The 22,741-nt window shown below is 34.6% G+C and overlaps 1 protein-coding gene across 1 annotated transcript in view; it reads left to right on the forward strand.

Annotated features, from left to right (window-relative positions):
* Positions 1–3,577: 3,577 nt before the first annotated feature.
* slc38a5b (solute carrier family 38 member 5b) overlaps positions 3,578–22,741 on the forward strand; it is a 33,558-nt gene continuing 14,394 nt past the window's right edge. Inside the window, exons 1-5 of the mRNA XM_056463655.1 lie at positions 3,578–3,763; positions 15,895–16,033; positions 21,295–21,364; positions 21,479–21,594; positions 21,875–21,948. Coding sequence (XP_056319630.1) covers positions 15,975–16,033; positions 21,295–21,364; positions 21,479–21,594; positions 21,875–21,948 — 319 coding nt within the window. The 5' untranslated portion in view covers positions 3,578–3,763; positions 15,895–15,974. The remainder of the gene's footprint in view (positions 3,764–15,894; positions 16,034–21,294; positions 21,365–21,478; positions 21,595–21,874; positions 21,949–22,741) is intronic.

Consider the following 22,741-nt stretch of genomic DNA (forward strand, 5'->3'; position numbering starts at 1 on the left):
TGGGACGTGGAGTTTTAGAGCTTCAAGATAGCCGTACTGGACTACTCAGATAAAACTCGAGTTCCCGACAGGCAGAGCGCGTTTTGATCTCGTGACGAGAGCGACGCGTAAGCACGTGCGCTGTCCAGGACCAAAGTGAAATGTTTGAGATGTTTTTTTGTAGGGCTTGAGAGAAAATCAGATGATTCAGATCATAACAGTCCTATTAGTGACACATGCTTGATCAGAAAGCAGAAGCTAATTATATACTTATATTATTAGTGTGGAATTTCAGTACTAGACTAAGCTGTCTGTAGACGATTCGAGACATGGATATGAGTATAATGATTTATAGTAATCTTCTAGGAATGAAGTTAAACGATAACTATTAAGACTTTTTATAATCCACAGCGTCCTGGAATATGTTGTTCTTACAACAAACCGTTAATTAAGCTAAACATCTGCAGTATTTAAACAGTTTATTGTTGACTGACTTGTCTCCATTCCTTAGAAGAGCCCATATTTTGCTATTCTTTATTTTTAGATGTATTTTTTATATATTGAATCATTACGGAACATTCATATTTGATACTTGATTCACTTTGATCACTACAGATTTATAAAAATGCTAAAGTTTATTAATAAAGTCTAGCATTATTGTTTATTTAAAACATTTGAAAGTACTCTACAAGTTGGCTTCTTTGTATACCCAGGACTGAAATATAAGTATTTTAGTCATTTCTTGCCCTAAAGCACAGTTCAAACTCACGACATATGGTGATTTATCATGTGACATAGCACCAATGCATTTGGGATCACCAAGGTCAGTTTTAACTCAATGCATTCACACATCATCATATGTGCCTGTGCAAATGCAATTTGAGAGTTACTGTTTCTTACTGTTAGAGTTACTGTTTCTTAAAGTACTTACAGACATATACCTAATACATACAACAACAATATAAACAAGAGCAATACTTAAATATGAATTATTTGCACTGTAGGCATAGCTCCTTTAAAAATCATTAAAGGGATATTTTACCCAAAAATAAAATGTCTATCATCACAATCTTCGCTTGTTCAAAACATATTTCAGTTATTTTTTTATTGCACACAAAATAAGATATTTAGATAAAGGCTGGTAGTTGGCACCCATTGACTTCCATAGTAATTTGTTTTCCTACTATAGAAATTGGTGGGAACCAGCAACCAATGTTCTTCAAATTATCTCATTTTGTGTGCAACAGAAGAAAGAACCTCATAGGGGTTTAAAATCACATGAGGGAAATAAAAGGATGAGGTCATTTCTATTTTTGGATGAACTACCCCTTTCTACTGTGGTGCTGTTTTTTTTAAACTTTGATTTTGTGAATAAAATATTTAGTACATTTCATTTTATTCAGTATATCAATTTATAACAAAATCTGCACCTACATTCTCTAAATCTCCTCTGTGCTCGAACACATCTCACGTAATAGATTGAAAAACTGTTGTTTTGTTATATATAATTTAAGTAAATTTAATGGCAAGTGTTTAATTCAAGAAATTAAGAAAGTCTCGACATTCTAATGATATAAATCATAATAGCTTCTGAACTCATTGACCATTTCTTATGATGTTGAAAGTAATCTCCTCGTATATGAACAGGATCAATTTTCCTGCTCAAGAATTTCTCATAATCTTCTTAGTACATTCCTTAGCCTGAAAACCCATTGTTCCTATAGTAGTATAACATATTGGGAATGAAGATGTATGTTAAAACCCTATCTAAATATCATTCCCTAAAAAAAAAAAAATACTAAAGCTATACAATGTTATATTTGTGCATATGCATTAGATTAGTCAGTACTGAAGCCAAATCTGGAGCTTATCTAACAAAATATCCTACGATAACGGTCCAAAAACTTGTACACCCAAATTTATGTTATACTAATTTTCCTACTACAGCTATGCTGATGACATTCAGATCTACTTAACCTTACTCTCTAATGACTACAGCCCTATTGACACGCTCTGCATTGATGAAATTAACAGTTGGACGTGCCAAAACTTTCTTCAGTTAAACAAAGAGAAAACTGAAGTCCTTGCATCTTGGGAACAGAGAGGAGGTTCTCAAGGTGAATGCGTACCTTGGCTCTAAAGGTCAAACAACAAAAAATAAGGTCAAGTATCTTGGTGTGACTCTGGAGTCAGATCTGAGTTTCAGTAGTCCTGTCAAAGCAGTCAGTAAATCAGAATACTATCATCTCAAAAACATTGGAAGTATTAGATGCTTTGTTTCCAGTGAAGACTTAGAGAAACTTGTTCATGCTTTTATCAGCAGCAGGGTGGATTACTGTAACGGCCTCCTCACGGGCCTTCCCAAAAAGACAGTCAGAGAGTTGCATCTCATCCAGAACACTGCAGCCAGGATTCTGACCAGAACCAGGAAATCAGAGCACATCACGCCTGTCCTCAGATCTTTACACTGGCTTCCAGTTAAATTCAGAATAGATTTTAAAGTATTACTACTCGTCTATCAATCACTAAATGGCCTAGGACCTCAATACATGACAGATATGCTCACTGAATACAAACCTAACAGATCACTTAGTTCATTAGGATCACAAAAACTAGAAATTCCAAGAGTTCAGTCAAAGCAGGGTGAATCGACTTTCAGCTACTACGCCCCCCGCTGCTGGAATCAGCTTCCAGAAATGATCAGATGTGCTCCAACATTAGGCAAATTCAAATCAAGACTGAAAACACATCTGTTGAGCTGTGCCTTTACTGAATGAGCACTGTGCTACGTTCGACAGATCGCACAGTTGTGTCTTTCTTTTCTTTTTCATTCTTTTATAACCTGTTTTTAACACATTTTATACTGTTTTTATTTTCTTATACTTGTCTTTTTTATTCTTGTTTATGAAAAGCACTTTGAATTGCCACTGTGTATCGCCTTGCCTTATAGAAAAATATTAAATACAAATAAAAAAAAGAGGAAAAATCAGGAGAGGCAAAAAATTTTAAAAATTAGTTGAAATTTTGTAGGTTGTAATATATTCTTTACAATATTAGCTTGAATTTAATTGTATTATTGTTCAATTTCTAAATATGTTTGGTGACTAAAATATAATTTTAATAAATATATCTGTTTAATAAATCTGTTTTGTTTAAATGTACCAAAATACATTGCCTATATTCACTGAGAAATGGATAAAAATATTCATTTTCAAAATGGGGTGTACTCAATCATGCTGAGCACTGTACTACAACTCCAAAAAACATCTGATCCTTATTGTGACCACAATTCCATGAAGCCCTCCAAGAAAACAGGGGAAGGAGAAACCCTTTAAATCTCCAAACCCACCTTCACCCATTTAATTCAGAGTTTAAACACTTCCAGCTGAAAATATGTCTTCATTTTGGACTGCAAGCCATTCCATCAGTTTGCTGAATGAGAGACAAACCCATGTCAAAGAGCCATTGAATAGAAAGCTGTTGCCTGCATGACGAGAGTTCAACAGTGGCTTGTGTTGTACGTGACATCACATGCAATTCGAGACTGCATTGAGAAGCTCCCTCCCTCCCTTTCAGGGCTTTTTTTCTCCATGTGCTTCCCACCCTTGCCTCCTGCCTTACTCTCTTCAGAAGAACCACACCGTCCTCTCTCTCTTTCTCTCTTGGGCTCTACTTAAACCTTTTAACAACTGGGATAAAAACGCAACACCTCAACCAAGAAAAGCTCTCAGAGAATGCTTCACCAGCACTGTATTTGAGAAAACAACAACAGCCATTTAAAAAGGTGAGAGGGTCTTTCTTTTCTGAAGATCTGTTGTCTTGCTTGAGCACATGGGATATAAAAATCAAACTGCAGTTGACAGTAAAGGCTTAATGGCTGAGGAGAGTTTGGTTAACGTAATTACAGCTTTATTGTGTTATAACAAGCCTGTTTTACTGTTATACAAATTCCTATTTGATTCAAATTGATTGCAGATTTAAGTGGCTTTTTTATATCTAGAAGATTTGTTTAGGTTAGTGAGATTTTCTTTTGTTTGTACTGTTTTTTGTCTTTTACTCCACAGTGTAATAAAGAAAAGGCTATATGTGACTTCGAATAATAGAGAAAGTGTGTATGTGTGTTTGAGAGCTGCAGAGGAAAATCTTTTTATGCAGACTGTAAATGACGTTTTGCTAGTATCATATATCCAATTGCAGGACTAGAGCCAGATATAAAAGGCCACTAGTTGATTTATTCTTGGAGATACATGGTTGCAAATTTAAGGCAGCATATGTTAAGCCTCTCACTATGTTTTGAGAGTTTTTTTTCTGTTGACTGTTGCTGGACCCACCCAAAAAATATCTGTAAAATTTGGACAAGCAACTGTTTCTTTGTGTTGGGTTTGTTTCGAAAAGATTTGATGTGTGGAATGTTTCTTTAAAGCTAAACCACCATGACAATGTAAGAAAAAAACTTGACAGGTAACTTGTCAACTTGCAGTGTTTTCTCATTCTCTTTACTCTTCGGTGTGTTCCTTGGAGGAATTGCGATTACATCTTGATTATTCTTCTGATACGCTGAAGTCTTTTCAAAACCAATTAGTGTATAAAGAGCTAAAAATATTCAAACTATCCAAAAATTGTTACGCAATGTGTAAGGGTACACGGTGCTCCACGTTGAATTGTGAGAAGTTGGCCACGAGGATTTATTCAGTAAAGACTTTTAAAGAGCAACTGTGTTGTGCATTCAGCAAAAAGGGGCATTAATTACTCAGTTACTCTTACTCTACAAAGTTAAATCAGAGCAAAAGTTTGTAATTTATTTACTATTAGCATCATTTATTGAAACATACTTGACTATTGTATGAAATTCAATATGTCAAATGAGCAGATTGTCCCAATACAAAGTGTTCATGAAACAGTAGGTAATCAATACACGGATGTTCACCTGCTGGGAGTCATTTAAACAGCCAGCAGACACTTTGCTATCCCACTGAGCCCATCACAACTGTAACTGCAAAGCTACTCTTTTCAAGTGCAATTCAATTCACATGCAATTTAAGGTTTCTGTGGGTCTTAAAAAGTTAAACTGAAAGCTTAGTTGTCTTAAGTCTTAAGTCAGAACAGAAGGTCTTACATGCATAAATCTGTGTAATTAAATACTGCATGCATTGCAAAAAAAAAAAAAAAAAACACTATTACTTCAGTAGTATTTTTGTTTTCCAATAAAAATGTTATTTATTATAAATCAATGTACATTTACTGAAGATGCTATTGTTTTCTGAAAATTGAAGAATTTTAAAAGAAATTTAAAAGAGGAGCAAAAATCTGTCAGTGGGGTATAAAAAATACTTTACCATTTGAAGTTTATTTTCTGATCCCATTGGCTGATATGTGTTCTTGATTTAATGGGAAGCTTGCTTAATTTTGATAAATTTCTGAAATCAGAAAACAAAGTTTCTTATCTACTGTCATTTTGATGTAAAAAAAATGATATTTGCACTGGAAAACCAGACAAAAATACAGGGGAAGTGTGCGGTGTGATTCGTTAGTTCTTTATTTTTGTGTTTGATAGCAGAAATATAAGCACATTTCTTATCTCTTATGAAATCTCTCTCTTTACACTTCTTACCTGCTGCTGGATGACAAACAGACAGTAAAGCACTAAAGTGTTTACACATTTCAGCCTTCAAATGGCTTCTTTGTAGTATTTTATTTATGTAGTATGGCTTATTTATAGTATTTTAACATGATAACTTTAACTCTGTTTTTAAAAATGCTAAAATTAAATGCCCAGTATTTCCTCCTCTGTTTGTTTAAAAAAGTAAATTTAACCAAAAAAGAACAAGAGTCCCTTCACCCAGTGTTTATTTAGTAGATTTTTTGCGCCTGGATTCACACAATGTCTTCTTGCTTACCAGTTTTAGCTGTCGACTTAAGGTGAAGAACTTCCGCTTTTATTTCGTAATCTTCTCACATGAAGTTTTGTGGCTAAAGTGTGAAAGAAACATCAGAGTATGACCAAAACAACAATCTATTTCCACATACCGCCGTTATCTAAGAGGAAAATTGGAGGAAATCATTATCAGGTGGACAACGAAAATGGAATGTGTAAAATAATTGGAAGGGGTGTTCAAGCCACAATGTACACACTGTAGTTTTGACCCAACACAATTGATAAACCTCAAATGGCTTCCGTAGCTTTTTTTAAACGGATGTCCTGGACATACTGAATGTACATGGCTTCAGCTGGGGGAAATGAGCCTGCGGAGAGGTCAGCGAGTGCGTTGTGTGGTCTACAACAATGACTAGACCTGGCCTTTTTGAGTCCTGAGGGTTTAAGAGTGAATTGGATCTAATGTGGAAAATGTAATCTGGTAGTAAAGCATCATTCACTGGAGCCAGAGTTTTGGCACACATATGTATGTGGCCTCTCAGTTGAAGGGATCATATTATCTCCTGGGAAATACTCAGGCAATTCAAGCACGGGCAAGTACACTACTACCGATGTGTCTGCCATAAAAAGAGCATTCGAGCCCTGTAATATACTGCTAGCCAAGGCCTTAAAATGGATCGCAATAGTGTGAGATGTTGACATATAGGGAGAGAGTCTACAGAGAACGACAGAAAATGGATGGAGGCAAGGAGAGGAATGTGACTGAATTGGAGTGGGTGGAGAGATGGTTGTTTAGCTCTGACTGTCAATGAGTTCATATAATATAGAAGGTGGGATTTGCTAACCTGCCAAAACTGGTCCACAAACTATTTTGTTGCTGCAAATTTGGCTGTTAGTGTTACAATTGGGATTTAAAGTTGTTTGGTTACTGATTTGGTTCGGTGGTTCTTTGGGTGTGTTTAAACATGGCCGGTTTGGTTAGATTAAAATAAACTTGTGTGCGATTGTTTTGTTTGTTTGGATTATTGGAATAAGTGTAAACGCTGCCAAGTGTCTCTTGGTGTGTAATAAACAGTGAATATATGAGTTTTGGGTCCACTTACAATTTAACTGAGTGTGTTATGTTCAATATGAATGCAACAATGGCCATATCTAACTGTATATCTAAAAACAAAACATGAATTTAAAGACTGAATGCTGAAGCTTAGTTAGCATTTTGCTAATTAAAGTTCAATCAGAGGTTTTGCAGGAGATATTTATTTTTGTGTAAATTGTAAAAACAAATCCATGATGTTATGTTTTTTTATTACAGACATTTACTGGAAAATAATGGATGTTAAATTACAAAAAAAATCCTTAAATTACATTTCCGGTAAGTTTCTGTAGTTTACCGTCTGTTATTTTATGGTAAATGTCTGTAATTTAACGTCCGTTATTTTACCTTTTTTTTTTTTACAATGTATGACGGAGAATTCTGGTGCTATTTCAATTGGTTTACACATTAATTCATAAGTTCTCCACAAGTTCTCAGCAGTTTCATGTAAGTGCATGTTCAAGTGCATTCAGCATCAAATAAAAATAACATTAAACAAAATAGAAAGTACTAAAATTACAATATAATTACTTTACAACAAAGCAAAGTGCTATTCAAACGTTTGCTGTCAATTTGTTTTTCTTTTTTTTGGGAAACAAACTCTCACAAACATCAGCACGCGCACACGTTTTCAACCAACTGAGTACTGTAAAACCCAATAAGTTAAGGTAACTCAAACTGTTTGAAGAAACCGATTGCAACAAACCATTTGAGTTAAAAAACCCTATATGAGTACTGTGAACTTACTCCATTTAAGCTGAAGTAATGAGGTATTTAATTAACTCATTACCTTCAACACTGAGTTCAAAACTCTTTTCAAATGAGTAGAATTACTTTCAGTAAATATTGAGTTAGCTACACTCATTTCATTTGATAAAGTTGACTGTTGGGTTTTACAGTAAAGGTAAGTTACTGTAAAAACATACATTTTACACTTTTAATCATTATTGTAGTTTGGTATAGCTTTCGACTTTTCAAAAAAAGTTTTGCCACCTAATATTTTTGTGGGAACCATGAGACTTTTGTAGTCTAAAAGGTTAAAAACCCAAGGTTTAGTAAATCAAATGCTTAAGTTCTGAGAATCAGTGGCAGTGGGAAGTAAAGGGTTAATATAGTTATTGGATGTCACAGCACACCTCACCCTCCTTTCTTCACCACCCTCCCCCACTGCTTTCTCTGTCTTTCTCCTTCTCCAGCTCCTCAATCACTACTACCATCCTAATGTTTTACTCCAATCCTTTAAAGTTTACACAAATAACTCATTGACTGTTTGACAGTTAATCTGAAGGGTTATCTGACCAAAATATACTTGGAAAAATACTTAGTAATATTTAGCATTTACAAATCGGATCCAGAGACCACAGACAATCACGTTACAAGCCAGTTCTCTTGTGCTGCATTGACGAAATCTGCCTTAGGTAACAGCCAATCTGGTTACTCAAGTTAGCACTTCACTCTTGATCAGGCAGTTTGTTGAGGAGTGGTGCTGGTTTGAGGTGGTCTCGACAGGAAAAGGGTCTAAATCCCTTTCTTCTCTTGATAGTAGGCAAATTGCCTTCAGGGTGAAATTTTTGGCTGATACACGAGTGTGACATTTTGCAGCTGAGAAATGTAATTTATAGGGGATTTTTCCATGAAAGAATTTTTGGTGTTCATGTAATAGGATATTGCACTGTAGAAATATGTAAGTTAGAATAAGGGTGCGATTTTTTGAAAGTCATCATCTATTGACTGTTGATGAGAGTTTAAATGCTGCTTTTCTGGAATGTAGTTTCGACTAGTTTACATTCAGCATGACTCAATTCACCAGCAATATTACATAACATATGGCTTTTAAACCCTCTTTAGCTGAACTTGTGGTTTGTGCTGATGTTAACTTTACATTATGGTTCTGTGTGTTAATGCTGATTAACAGTGTTGGGGGTAATGCATTACAGGAGTTATGTTATAATATTACTTTTCTAAGTAACGTGAAAAGTATAAAAAAGTAAAAAAAGTTAAAAAAAAGTGTAAAATGCATTAATTTAATGTTTTTAATAATTAAGTAATAATATACTCTTTAAAAGTAATAAGTTACTTTTTTAGTTTGGTTAATTCACTTTTTAAAAAAATTGCTAAAATAAAAATGAATGTAGTCACGTTGAATCCCGCACGCAATGTAGGAACAGACAGAAATTAAGATGGCAGAAACTTACATTGTTGTGTATCTTAATAAACAATTAATTCTTAAAATTATTGATTCTTAATATTTTCATTATTTTTCACAAGACAAAAAGTACAAAAGTAGCAAATATTGCTTTAAACTATCATTAATTTGTATATATGGCATGTAGAGCTCTGGGGTCAGGACGTTTTCAAAAGATAACATTATCCTACATACATTTTTATGTTTTTTTTTTTTCGTTAAATGAAGATTATACAGAGTGTTGTTAATTACAGAGTTTCTCTATAATTTTTTTAAAAAATAAATTAACCGCAAGTTCTGAAAGAGATCAGAAAAAGTTACTTAAAAGCAATATAACGCATTACCATAAAAAGAACTAAATAAGACAACTAGTTTTTGGTAAGTAATTTAATATTGTAATGTATTACTTTCTATTCAATTAAATTTAATTCACCTTTATTTCTATAGCGCTTTTACAATGTAGATCAAAGCAGCTTCACATAGAAGGTCATAGTAATTGAAACAGTGTCAGTCCAGTTTTCAGTGTTTAAGTTCAGTTTAGCTCAGTTTAGTGTGGTTTAATATTCACTGCTGAGAGTCCAAACACTGAAGAGCAAATCTATAGATGCGCAGCTCAACGGATCCCCAACCATGCAAGCCAGTGGCGACAGCGGAGAGGAAAAAACTTCTCCAATTGGCGAAAGTGAAGAATTAAAAAAAACTTGAGAGAAACCAGGCTCAGTTGGGCATGACCATTTCTCCAATGGCCAAGCTTCTTGTGCAGAGATGCAGTCTAGGTGCTGGAGAAGCTGGACGTCAGCGAGACTCATCTGTCTCTGGATGGTCACAGGAATCAGTCTCATGCTCTCCACTCCTCCATGACCACCACTGCAGCTGCTTAGGATACGGCCTGGTCCAGGATTATAGAAACCTTGGGATCATCTCGTCGCTGGTCTTGGATCGAGTATCCCCAGGTGGTTAGTTAGTTTCTAAAGTAACTTTCCCCAACACTGTTGGTTAATATTATACACTTTAAAAAATGCTGGGTTTCCATAATTCCACAAATTTCTGTTGGGGCAACATGAAGAGACTAAGTTAGTCCGTAAGTTTTGACATATTTAGGTGGATTGAACATAAAACAATTAAATTGTTACAAATAAACCTGAAGAACTGTGTTGTTTCAGCTCATTTTATATACGTTGTTTTAACAAACAGCAAACGTTATTTTTTGAGAGAAGCTTACATGAAATAACACTAAATTAATTTTAATTTCCCCATGATCTATTTATAGTTTTGTTTTAAATTTACTGAAAAAATGGGTACAGAAACCACTGCTTGTAAATTTAACAAATGATCAATGGTAGATGACACATTAGAGTAAATGTCAATCACGTAGACAAGAAAAAATAAACTTATTGCAGTGGCTGCAGGTTGACTGAAGTCTGCACTAAAATGCACAAGTCAAAGTAAAATTACACATTTTTAAAACTTCTTAGTAAAACACAATTCCTTAAAGATGCCTTAAAAATTCCTTTAAGAGTAAAACAACTCTTAAAAATTTTAGTACTTATTAAAATTAATCAACTATATTCCAACTTCATTTTTAATATGAGGTAAAAGAGAGTCAGCTTTATGTTTAAATCATTTTGTTGCCTTTTTATGAAATAAAATGCCTTAATTTGATGCAACTTATAAATTTGAGGTTGTAGCATTTACAGTACATGTTAAATTAAGTTCCCCCAAAAGCCGAATCTTTCAGTTGTTAGTGTAATCAAGACATAATGCCTGTGAATGTATGATAAGATGCAACATATTTCCGAAACATTCCTCTGCAATGCTTCATTACTGTTAATTGTGTTCACGTGTCTACAGGCAAACAGAACATCCACACTACAGACCGTACAGTTCTCTGTTTCAGCCTGCAGATTCCCATAACAGAATTAGCATTGAGCCTGACGGGTCAGACACTTTAATGACTTTTACCATGCAGTGTGGAATTTTACCAGACCACAGTACAAAAGGTCAACATCTCAGGCTGGCAAATGAATGCTAAATCTTGGAAACTTTATAGTGACAATCCATTAATTCGTTATGCTAATAAGAGATGTCTAGAAAGGTTGTTTCGCTTTTATATCCTCTCAGATGAGTGATAATTGCCTTGCCAAAACAACGTATAATTTATGAGTATTTAATTTGGTCACAGACACCTCTTGAATGATGTTAAGCCATATTTAGCTTCTCTGAGTATGCAGAGTGAGCACTGCATTTAGGATGCATTCATTACTCATCAAGTCTCAGTTACTCCAGAATTTCATGTTTAGCTTATTATATTTTTAAACTTCAAGAGTTCAAGAGTTAAAAACGTGATGTTAATTTATTCATCATCAGGACATCCAAGATTTTGGTGACCTTTTTATTCAGTAGAACATTAAAGAAGATTTTTTAGTTGGAAAAAAAAATTCCTTGAAAAAGGGTGATTGAAAAAATGTTATCAGCGCAGCGCATACAGGTAAAACAAAACCAAAATCAATTGAATTATTGTACTGCATTCTTACAGCAATTTGTGACAATTTGAATCATAGTGGCTAATTCATATGAATTTGTGTGATTTCACTTGTGTTTTAGTAGGACACTGTTAGCGATTTTTGTAAATTACACAGAATTTAACTGTAATTCAGACTGCATTTTATTTTACTGTTTGACAGTTGCAATGTGAACATTTCTGTATATTTTAAAGATGTACAATACTGTGAATACATATACAGCAAGATAAATGGTGCTGTAAATGTAAAAACTGAATTTTTACTGTAATTGATTTACAGTAAGTTACTGTAGATTCTACAGGGTATTGTTAATAATGATGGCTACGTTTTGGGGTGGGGTTTGGGGGCATTCCTCCTTTTAAATATCATACGTTTCATATGAATTAAATAATAAGAATTTGTATGAATTAGCCACTTCATTTTACATGACTACGTAAAATAGTTTTCGGTAATCGAGAGAGCTTAACATGCTACAGTTTAAGAACATATGCAATTACAAAAACGCCAGCAAATTGAGAAAAGATCTTCATCTGTTTAACAGCACATGTCCTGCATTTTCTCACAACACAAACACATTAATAAAACGCCAAATTATGAAAAAAATGTTACACAATGGAAATGTTTCAAGGGGACCCTAACACATGACAGACCCACCTAATATTTAGGCTAATGAAATACAAAAGACACAGGAATCAGGATGTTAAAATAAACAAACAAAAAACTCACATTTTAAAGATCACCTACAACTTCACTGAGCAATTGTCACAGCACAGTGGTGTGTGTCATGTTTTAGGGTCCTCTTGAAATAGTTCCACTCTTTTTGCAAGTATTGTGAGAAAATGCAGTCATTTTCGTAAATTGTTTGTGTTGTGTGAAAATGCAGTGCATTGTTTTTACCTGTTTGCGTTGTGAGGATTTGCAGCACGTATGCTGTTAAACGGATGAAGATCTTTTCTTAATTTGCTGGCGTTTTTTGTAACTGCATGTGTTAAATTTCAGCACGTTACGCTCTCTCTGCCACCATATAGTTTTCTCATGACACAGAGCTGGTTTTTTTGGTCTGAAAAAACCCCAAACATTATTTACAACATTATTTCCTCAAATGCTCATAGGTATTACATTTGTTTTACCTTTATATGTTTTTTGACTCTCAAAGTGCCAGCTGTTGATTACACTGTCACCAATGTGAAGCTGAAGAACAAAATCGATATACATTTTTGTGAAATAGTAACACCATTGTTACACTCACAACCAACTTCTGTTGTGAGATTTCTTTGGTGTGTGAGGAAAGATCTAAGTGTGAATTGCCATGTGCTGGCCACAAATCTTATCAAGTTTTTGGGTGTACAAGGTTGTGTTCGGAAAGCAGCTTGCGAACTACAGCTGGCAGGAGCTGCTGGAAAATTTCCAAACCTCCGAAGCCTGAGCCACGTATTCAAAGTTGTGGCTGAATGTGACTTTGAATTTCTAACAGCGACTCACCTTGTTGCTTTTTCCAACTGCATTTCACAGGGTCTTATAAACGCTCTGATCTCATATTTGTTTACATTTTTTCTCAGATTTACTCTGGCATTGGAGAGGTTTTTTTTCCATTTACACTTTGTTATGTGTTGGAGAGAGTGTGAGATAATTCACATAGATGCGGCAGGGAACATTCTTAGTGGAGCTGTTTGACTCCCGCACTGTTATGTTTGTGAGTGTGTAATCATAATATCCACCATATGGATTCAATCCCACTTATTATTTTAGTATCTCAAGTGTTACATAGTTATATAAGTATCTCAAACATTAGAAGTTTATAAAGGGCTGGGTTAATGTTTAACATACTAGTTTTGGCATGACTGATGATTCAGTGCAGATTCAGTGCATGGTTATAATGTGTGAGTATTTATAATCAATACTCACACATTATAACCGTGTAATATTTAACGGTAACACTTTATTTTGGTGGTCCATTTGAGTATTAGTAGACTGTCTGCTTAATATCTGCTGATACTGCTCCTTCAACAGATATTTAACTGACTATAAGAAACTTTGCAAGTACATGTCGACTTACACTAACTCTAACCCTAACTCCAACCTAACAGTCTAATCTAATGAGAATTAGTTGACATGTAGATGCAATGTAACTAAAATTCAACAAGTGGACCATCAAAATAAAGTGTGACCTATTTAATAACTAAAACTAAAGGAAAAACAGCAAAATGTTATTTATTAAAATCTTATTTAATTATATAAATATAACAAAGCTTCAATTATGTTACATTAAAACTTGGACCCATGTTTGGTGTCTTTAACCTCTATCTAATACGCTTTTAAGTATATTTTTTTTATACAATACACTTGTAATATATGAAAGAATGAATGAATATTCTATAATGTTATGGTAAGCATACAGTACAAACTTCAAAATAGTGTAAGCAGCTAGGTAACACTTTAATTTAAGTACTAATTCCCACAATTAACTACTTATTACCTGTGTATTATTAAGACACTGGCTGTTTGTTAGTACTTATAAAGTATGATCTTATTCTACATCTCTAATATCTAACACAACTGCTTCCTTATAACTATTAATACACACAGAGCTCAAAGTCCTAGTCAATGTGAATTGTACCTTAAAATAAGGTGTGACCAGCAGCTCTTTTAGGATGTTCAAATACACTAAATATAATAAGCAATTAACTTGTAAAAAGGAAACAATGTAAACAGTATAAATATGTGTGCTGTAACTAAAAATATAGATTCCCCTCAACTACTGTTGTGATTGTGACCTGTTTACACCATGCTCTAAAATTAACTGTACCTGTACATGACCAACATAGACAGTGTATTGTTTCAAAGTTGTCAAAAAAAGTCACTTTGTTAAACTTTTAAACATCAAACGTTGCCAAATCAAAGATCATGTTCCCATAATGCAATCGAAAGTAAAAATAAATGAGATTTTGACAGTTTCTTTTAAAATATGCTGTCATATAATGGTTACTTTTTTACTGTATTCATACTTACATGTGCAAGTAATTCAAACTGTTAATAAAAACTGCAATAATTTCTCATGATATTAAAGTAACACTGATCCCCTATTGTAAAAGCTGCCATGTCTTGAAGCCAAAGGTAGAGTCTTTCCAGAGGTGGTTTTAGCTACACTTGTCTGTCAGTAAAGACTGAATGTTTAGCGATGCATGTTGTAGCAACACTAACACAACAAGTATATACTAAATCTTCCAGATTTTCAGTCACTGTTAGCACACACAAAAGTCATCGTAAAGTTGTAAAGTGACTAAAAAGTTCTAGAAATTTAGAATTTTACGTAATGTTTTTTTTATTTTCCAGGCACTGAGAAATTTAGCAGCACAACCTTCACATCATTACAGAAATAACCTCAGATAAATAATCACATTAATTAATTTCTATTAGGTAGAATAAATCAGCTCTGTAACTTTTAAACAATAATATCATAAGTAGTTTCATCCTTAATACATTTTACCGGGCTTGAGTTGTCTAAATATCCTCCACAATAGTTTGTATCATTGAACTCAAGCATTGAAAAGAGTTAAGAAGATCATTTTGTTTTAATTAATTGAATTTTAATGCTCTTTTGTCAGTTTGCAGCTGACAAAGGAGCATGAAAGGAGACAATAAATGTAAAGCTGCACAGACAGAAACGTTGAAAAGTTAATTTATTAAAATTGTGAACAGTACCAATACAATGGTTTTCATATAAGTGTGGTGTTTGACCGTCATGCCAATTTAGTTATATAATCTGTTTCTTTACAAGTGTTCATCCCAGTTAAAAAGGCAAGAGTCCAAAATAAACCCAGATTTACAGATTTCTTGGGATTCTTGTGCTCTCCTGTGCTGTTTTCCTACTTGAAATACGAGCCCCTAAAGAGCCAGTCAAAACAGATGTAGTGGGAAATGGACACGTGGACATCAGGTTTCCTGGACATTCAGCTACAGCTCAACTGCTCTCACGGTTTCTCATCGGTAGAAAATTGAGGAAAATCGTCTATAGAGAGATATGAAGACAGAAAAAGACACTTAAATACCAAGACTGCCTGAAGTAACTGTAAAAAGGAAATACTGTGCTTTCAGAATGCTGATAATTCATAGTGTCAAAACAATTATAAACGCCCATCCCCCCAAAAATAGTAATCCATATTTTGCTTCAAAAGCTTCAAACAACTTGTTTATTCAGTATTTTATTGTTTATTAATTTTGTTTTGTTTTTATCTTGTAGATCTACTTCAGAGAAACCCTTCATTTTTGGACTTTAGACTTTTAACTGCCTAAAAGAGAAAAAGAAAGAAAAAGTGCATCATGGAACTTCAGAAACTAACAAACGGTCACCACCAAGAATTTCAGCAACTTGAGGAAGGGTATGTATCATTCACCACTGGACATTTTGTTTTTAAAGCAGAATTGTACTGCTAAATCTGTCAGTGCGTGTCTATTTTTTGCTGCCTCACAGACATGTGCTAAAAGTGAAGCAAATACTCTAGTCAGTTGCTTCACTGTCTGCATTTCTAGAACAAAAACACAGTCATAAACAAAGTTACTTTTTAGTTTTAAGGGAACATTTGGCTGAACCTACAATGAACCTAAAAGGAAAATGTGAGCATTGCATCATTGCTCTATCATGTTTTTTTCCATGCACTGGGAAATTTAGCAGCCCAGCCTTCACTTCATTACTGAAATAACCTCAGATTAATAATCACATTAATACATTCCTTTCAGGTAAAACAAATCAGCTCAAATGTGTGTGTATGTACAGTTCAAGTCAGAATTATTAGCCCCCTGTTTATTTTTCCCCAATTTCTGTTTAACAGAAAGAAGATTTTTTTTCAACACATTTCTAAACATAATAGAATAGTTTTAATAACTCATCTCTAACAACTGACTTATTTTATCTTTGCCATGATAACTGGAAATAATATTTTACTAAGACACTTCTATACAGTTTAAAGTGACATTTAAAGGCTTAACTAGGTTAATTAGGTTGACTGGGCAGGTTAGGATAATTAGGCAAGGTATTGTATAATGATGGGTTGTTCTATAGACTATCGAAAAAAAAAAGCTTAAAATAATTTTTGACCTTATAATAAACTGCTTTTATTCTAGCCAAAATTAAACAAATAAAACTTTCTGCAGAAGAAAAAAATATTATCAGACATACTGTGAAAATTTAATTGCTCTCTTAAACATAATTTTGGAAATATTTAAAAAAGAAAACAAAAATTCAAAGGGGGGCTAATAATTCTGACTTCAGCTGTATGTGCGCTAGTATGTCTAGATGCTTTTAACATTTAATCAACACTGAAAAGGTTTACCTGAACATATTACTTCAACGTGTTGTATCAAAATGAATGATGTTTTTTAAAATAAATGAGTTATAAATAAAATGTAATTCTTTTTTTTATGTATGTAAATAGATTATTAATATACTCATATCTATTTTGCTACTAGTACATGCTACTAATGCTTATTATAAATGTTGCTAGTATTTTTTAAAATAAACTCTACTGTGGCCATTCTGTCGTAACATATATGATAAGAAGTACTTAATAAATAACTACTGGTATTTATTAATAAGTACTAGTATAGAATGAATACATACCAGAACCAAGTTCCTAATGAATAAGTGCTAGTTTCTAATTATTAAAGGGTTAAATATTAATGATTATAGTTCACCCAAAACTGACAATTCTGTCATCATTTAGTCACCTTTCACTTGTTCCAAACCTTTATGAGTTTCTTTCTGCTGTTGAACACAGAAGACATTTTGAAGAAAGCTAATAACCGGTAACCATTGACTTTCATAGAATTTGTTTTTCATGGAAGTCAATGGTTACAGGTTTTTTTTTCCAAATTATCTTCTCCTGTGTTCAACAGAATAAAGAAACTCAAAATGGTTTGGAACCACTTAAAGGACAGTAAATGGCGAGTACATTTTCATTTTTCGTGTGAACTATCCCTTTAAGTATTAGTATAGTATGCAGTAATAGTTACTAATATAATAAAAAAAATCACAGGATAGATGATTTTTTTTCTTTTTTAAATGTTTAACAATACAAATATCACTAGTCACTTTTGAAATAAGTAACAGTATCTATTTAATAGATACCAGTATCTAATTAACAACTATTAGTATCAAATAATAAGCATAAATTTTAGTATTTAATAATAAATACAATCTCTAATTCATGGTCTTCAGTTTTTTGTGTTTAGTCATTTAGCAGATGCTTTTGTCCAAAGTGACTTACAATTAAGTAAAAACAATAAAAAAACAGTTTAAAGAGGATTTGTGAACATTGTCTGAGCATTGTACTGGCAAAAGAAAAAACAATGCACTTCATGTAGGCTCTAGCATAAAGAAGATGATCAGGCCCAAAAGCCTTTAATAAAAATGGGTTGAAATTATTTGATTGTGCCAACATGCATAGTGAACACATATATTGAGCTTGCTGGCATGTTGACTTGCTTGAACGTTTATTTAATTGCTTGTATATTAATATATGCATGAAAACCAAAGTATATTTTAGGTGCATGACATTTACATTTAGTCATTTAGCTGTGCTAGAGTAGGAGATTTTTAGAGAGAGAGAGAGAGAGAGAGAGAGAGAGAGAGAGAGAGAGAGAGAAAGAAAGTGCTTCTACAGGTGGTTTTGGTTTTATTCACCAGGGTTCAGGTGTTCTCGGAAGAGATGGTGTTTTAGTTGTCATGAGTAAATGAAGGTGCATATGTATAACCATTAATGAAAGTTCAGCCTAAGCTACCCTTACATAAAACTTGGGTAATGCTTTAGTTTACAACCCGCTAAGTACCACGTAAGTACAGTGAAATAACGATGTACATTTTTGTAAGTATAGTATGAGTATAAATAAGTATGTGTAGGTATAAGGGAACAAACTGTAATGTTTGGGTAATAAGGGGGTTACAGCCAGATATGTAGCACACAAAGTTCTGAATTTATTTATTTAACAGGGACTTGAACAAAAATTACATTAACCTTAAAAAGGAAAGATGCATTGTGCCAGGTTGTAGCAGGATTGCTATTTTCCACCTGCAGTCCCTGGACAGGTAAAAATGAAAACAATAATATCCAATTAATTAAAAAGTCAGTTTAAAGAGCCCATATTATACATGAAATAGGGTCATATTTAGGTTGTAAGGGTCTCCAACAACAGTCTAATATGCATGCAAGGTCAAAAAACACTTTGATGGTCTTATAATCTGCATTTATTTTTACCTAATTATCGCAGCGACTCCCATATGAATCGTTCAGCGATTCATTTGTTCCCAAACCCCTCCTCAGCGCGAAGCTAATATGCGCTGATTGGACCGATGACAGCCTGCTGCGATTGGTCGACACGGACAAGGCTTCAGCGCGAGAGTGAAATGCCCAGCAGCTAATTAACAATATAAAAGTAGTCACAGTGCACACACGCTTCATAGTGGATTTTGGCTGCCAGTGGGTGAATGTAAACACAGACGATGGACTAGAAAATGTAAACACAGACGATGGACTAGAAAATACTGACGACTAACTATTTTATTGAGCAAAAAGTCCAAGAACTGGCGAGGAGGTCACAGTCTTCTTGCTCTTTTCACACACACACACACACACACGCACACACACACACACACAGGGCCTGCGCGTCCATAGAGGACCGGCTGAATAGAGAGGGCGCAGCGCTCAGTTATATCCGCGAATACCCGTGCGTTACACACACGAGGAGACACACACACACACACACACACACGCACACACACACACACACACACACACACACACACACACAGAGGGCCGGCGCGTCCATAAAGGAGCGGCTGAATAGAGAGGGCGCGGCGCGGCGCTCAGTTATATCCGCGAATACCCGTGCGTTACACACACGAGGAGACACAGACACACACACACAGGGCCGGCGCGTCCATAGAGGAGCGGCGCTCGCGCTCAGTTATATCCGCGAATACCCGTGCGTTACACACATGAGGAGACACAGACACACACACACACACACACACACAGGGCCGGCGCGTCCATAGAGGAGCGGCGCTCAGTTATATCCGCGAATACCCGTGCGTTACACACACGAGGAGACAATAATGTTGAGCTGAAATATTTTGAAACTTGTCCGTTGCATGTGTGTAAACAGCTGACGATCCGTAATCAAAGCGGCACGCGTCGCGTTTTCAACGTGGCTTTACACGCGATATGGGAATATAAAGAGTTAACCTGATACAGTACACGCAGTTACAAGTAACAAAACACAACTAAATACATAATTTGCAAGCTAGAGTAAACGAGGCAATAATTTTAATCGCACTTACTTACACTTGTGAAATGGGGGTAGAAACTGATCCATGATCCACTGATCCATGTTCTGACAGTCTATACTGATCCTTCCTTTAACAAACTGAAGAAGTCTTCTTTGAAAGCATATAGTTTTCAGAAGTACTCAGAACTGCTCAAGGCTGGGCTATATTGCTGATATTTCATCTTTGATTAGACTGTCCATAATATCCATCTGCACAGCGTGACTTCATTCGACCAGTGTCTGTCTCTGTGTGTGTGTGAGACTTTTTTTTCTGTTAGTGGGCGGGGCCGCAGGTTTCAAATCTCCCGGGTTTGCGCGCCCAACTACTTGTTTCGTAGTCGCGTCATCACGAAACACCTAATGACTCGTTATCAAGACGACTCATTTGAAGCACTATGAGTCGACTCTTTTATAGATGAATCAATAGTTTTAAACACTGTACACTTACAGATTTAAGCCTTAGCTGGATATTTCACTTCACTTAGAGCTATGTTACACACTACATGGATAGGCATTTTCAAAAACCCATAATATGGGCTCTTTAAAACACACAGGCATAATCGCATATAAATTAAAACACTGAAAAATCAAAAACATCTCACTCAGTGTGTATAAATATGGTTTGACAAAAAACAAAAAAAAAAACACCTCCTAGTCAGGTGTGAAAACATCTTATAATTTGTACATGTGATTATTTCTGTTGGGAGACAATTCCATAGATTTGTGGCTTTATGAATAAAAGAAGACTGACCAAAAAAGGTCTTATGTCTAGGGACAATACATTCGCCTCTTACTGAACGTGCCATTCGCAATGTTTTCTCTAATTTGGAATTAAAATTTTTTTGTTTACGATGGAGCAGAAAGATTGTAAATAATAGTTTGCTTCTTGTTTCCTGTAGTTACTGGTTAACTCTTGAAGGTATTGAAATAAATATACAAACACACAGTATATTTCTCTACTTCGTAAACTTAATTTTTCTAAATAGAGATTTCAAAACAATTCATCTTACTCAAACATTGTCTCATCTCTATACTTAAACAACAAAATAAATTCAGTTTACTTACGTGGTACTTTGCGTGTTGCATTCCTTTCATTCTTGCATTCTTTGCGTGTTGCGTGTTGTAGTCCAGTTTGTTCTCTTATACATACAAATGCCTTTTTGTATTGCTTATACTATACTTACAGAAAAGTACACCGTTATTTCCCTGCACTTACGTGGTACTTTGCGGGTTATAAATTAACGCATTACCAAAAATTGTAGTATCATAATTGATGACCTGTTGATCGATGCATTTAAATAGTGACATTTGTTTATTTTAGAGAGCCAACTGAACGAGAGGAGTTTTTGCCGCACAAGAGTGATGGAGGAAAAACCCCTCAGTTTACAGACGTGAGTGCAGAAATTAAAATAAAGCTCATATTAATTTGTGGCTCATATTAATAGATCAATAAAAGCCTTTTTTCTGTGTCTTCTCATTCTTTCTTTGTCTGTTTTGTCTGCTAGTTTGAAGGAAAGACGTCATTTGGAATGTCTGTCTTCAATCTTAGCAATGCCATCATGGGAAGTGGGATTCTGGGACTGTCCTACGCCATGTCCAACACTGGGATTGTTCTCTTTCTGTGAGTATCTCACACATTTCACAATTAAGCACAATGTTTAAACCCTGAATGTCTGCAGTGTAAATATATAAGATGTTTATTTTTCTGTTTAAAAGTTGTATGACATTTTTAATAATAAAATATATATAGATATAAAATTATTTGATTCTTTAATCACCTAAGTGTCAATCTGTATCTATGTAAAACATTTAACTGAGACTATTATTCTATGTCTTATATCACAGAAATGATCTTGTCCAATTTCTTCTTTAATGTTCATCTTTTCTGCTTGGTTTAATAGGGTCTTGTTGACCTGCATTGCTGTTTTGTCATCATACTCTGTTCATCTTCTGCTGAGGAGTGCAGGGGTTGTGGGTATGGATGAACAGTTGTGAACATTTCTACCTGACTTCAGTAGTATCTGAATGCAGCCTTGATGATGCAAGCTGAGACGGCATATCACAGTGATGCAATGTCAGACACAATGCACTCAATAGAGCTATTGATGTCACTGTAAGGGGTAGGGTTAGGGGTGGGGTTAGTTGAGTGCACCTAGCATTGGATGCAGCTCAGATTGCATCTGCACCAGGTCTGCATCCAGAACCCTCTCCTTGATTTAAATGCCTGTGTCATAAAAGGAACTTACAGGGTGCTCGTGTTTTGTTCAGTACTCTCTAAAAGTACTTAAAGAGATCATTCCCTCAAGAGTGAAAATGTGCTGTTCCTTCAGATGTAGAGGATGTTTGCTTTCCTAGTTTATTTTTTCTCAAGTGCATGGAAGATGTTTAGTTGAAACGGAGCCCAAAAAACAGCCAGTTAAAACAAAATGGCTTAGTAATCTGCTTAGGATCATTTGCAATGGCTGTGGCTTAAGATAATAATTAGTTTACTTGTTTAAGAGTAAATCTGTAATAAATTTTAAAATTTAAAATACATTTTTTTGGAAAAGCAATACCATTAATTGTTATTGTTTTGCATTTCTAAATTGAATACAGTATTTTTCCTTCGAAACCTTATAACTTACCTGGCAATCTAAGTAAAATGTTATAAGTAAATATTTAGATTTTCTTTTGTTTTTCCCAGACTTTTGATTTAATGATGAATAAATACTTGAGCTCACTGCATGTGAAGATTTGTGTTCATCAGCCTGAATCATTAACCACTGTAA

This window comes from Danio aesculapii, chromosome 8 (assembly GCF_903798145.1).
Source record: "Danio aesculapii chromosome 8, fDanAes4.1, whole genome shotgun sequence".
NCBI classification, from domain to species: Eukaryota; Metazoa; Chordata; class Actinopteri; order Cypriniformes; family Danionidae; genus Danio; species Danio aesculapii.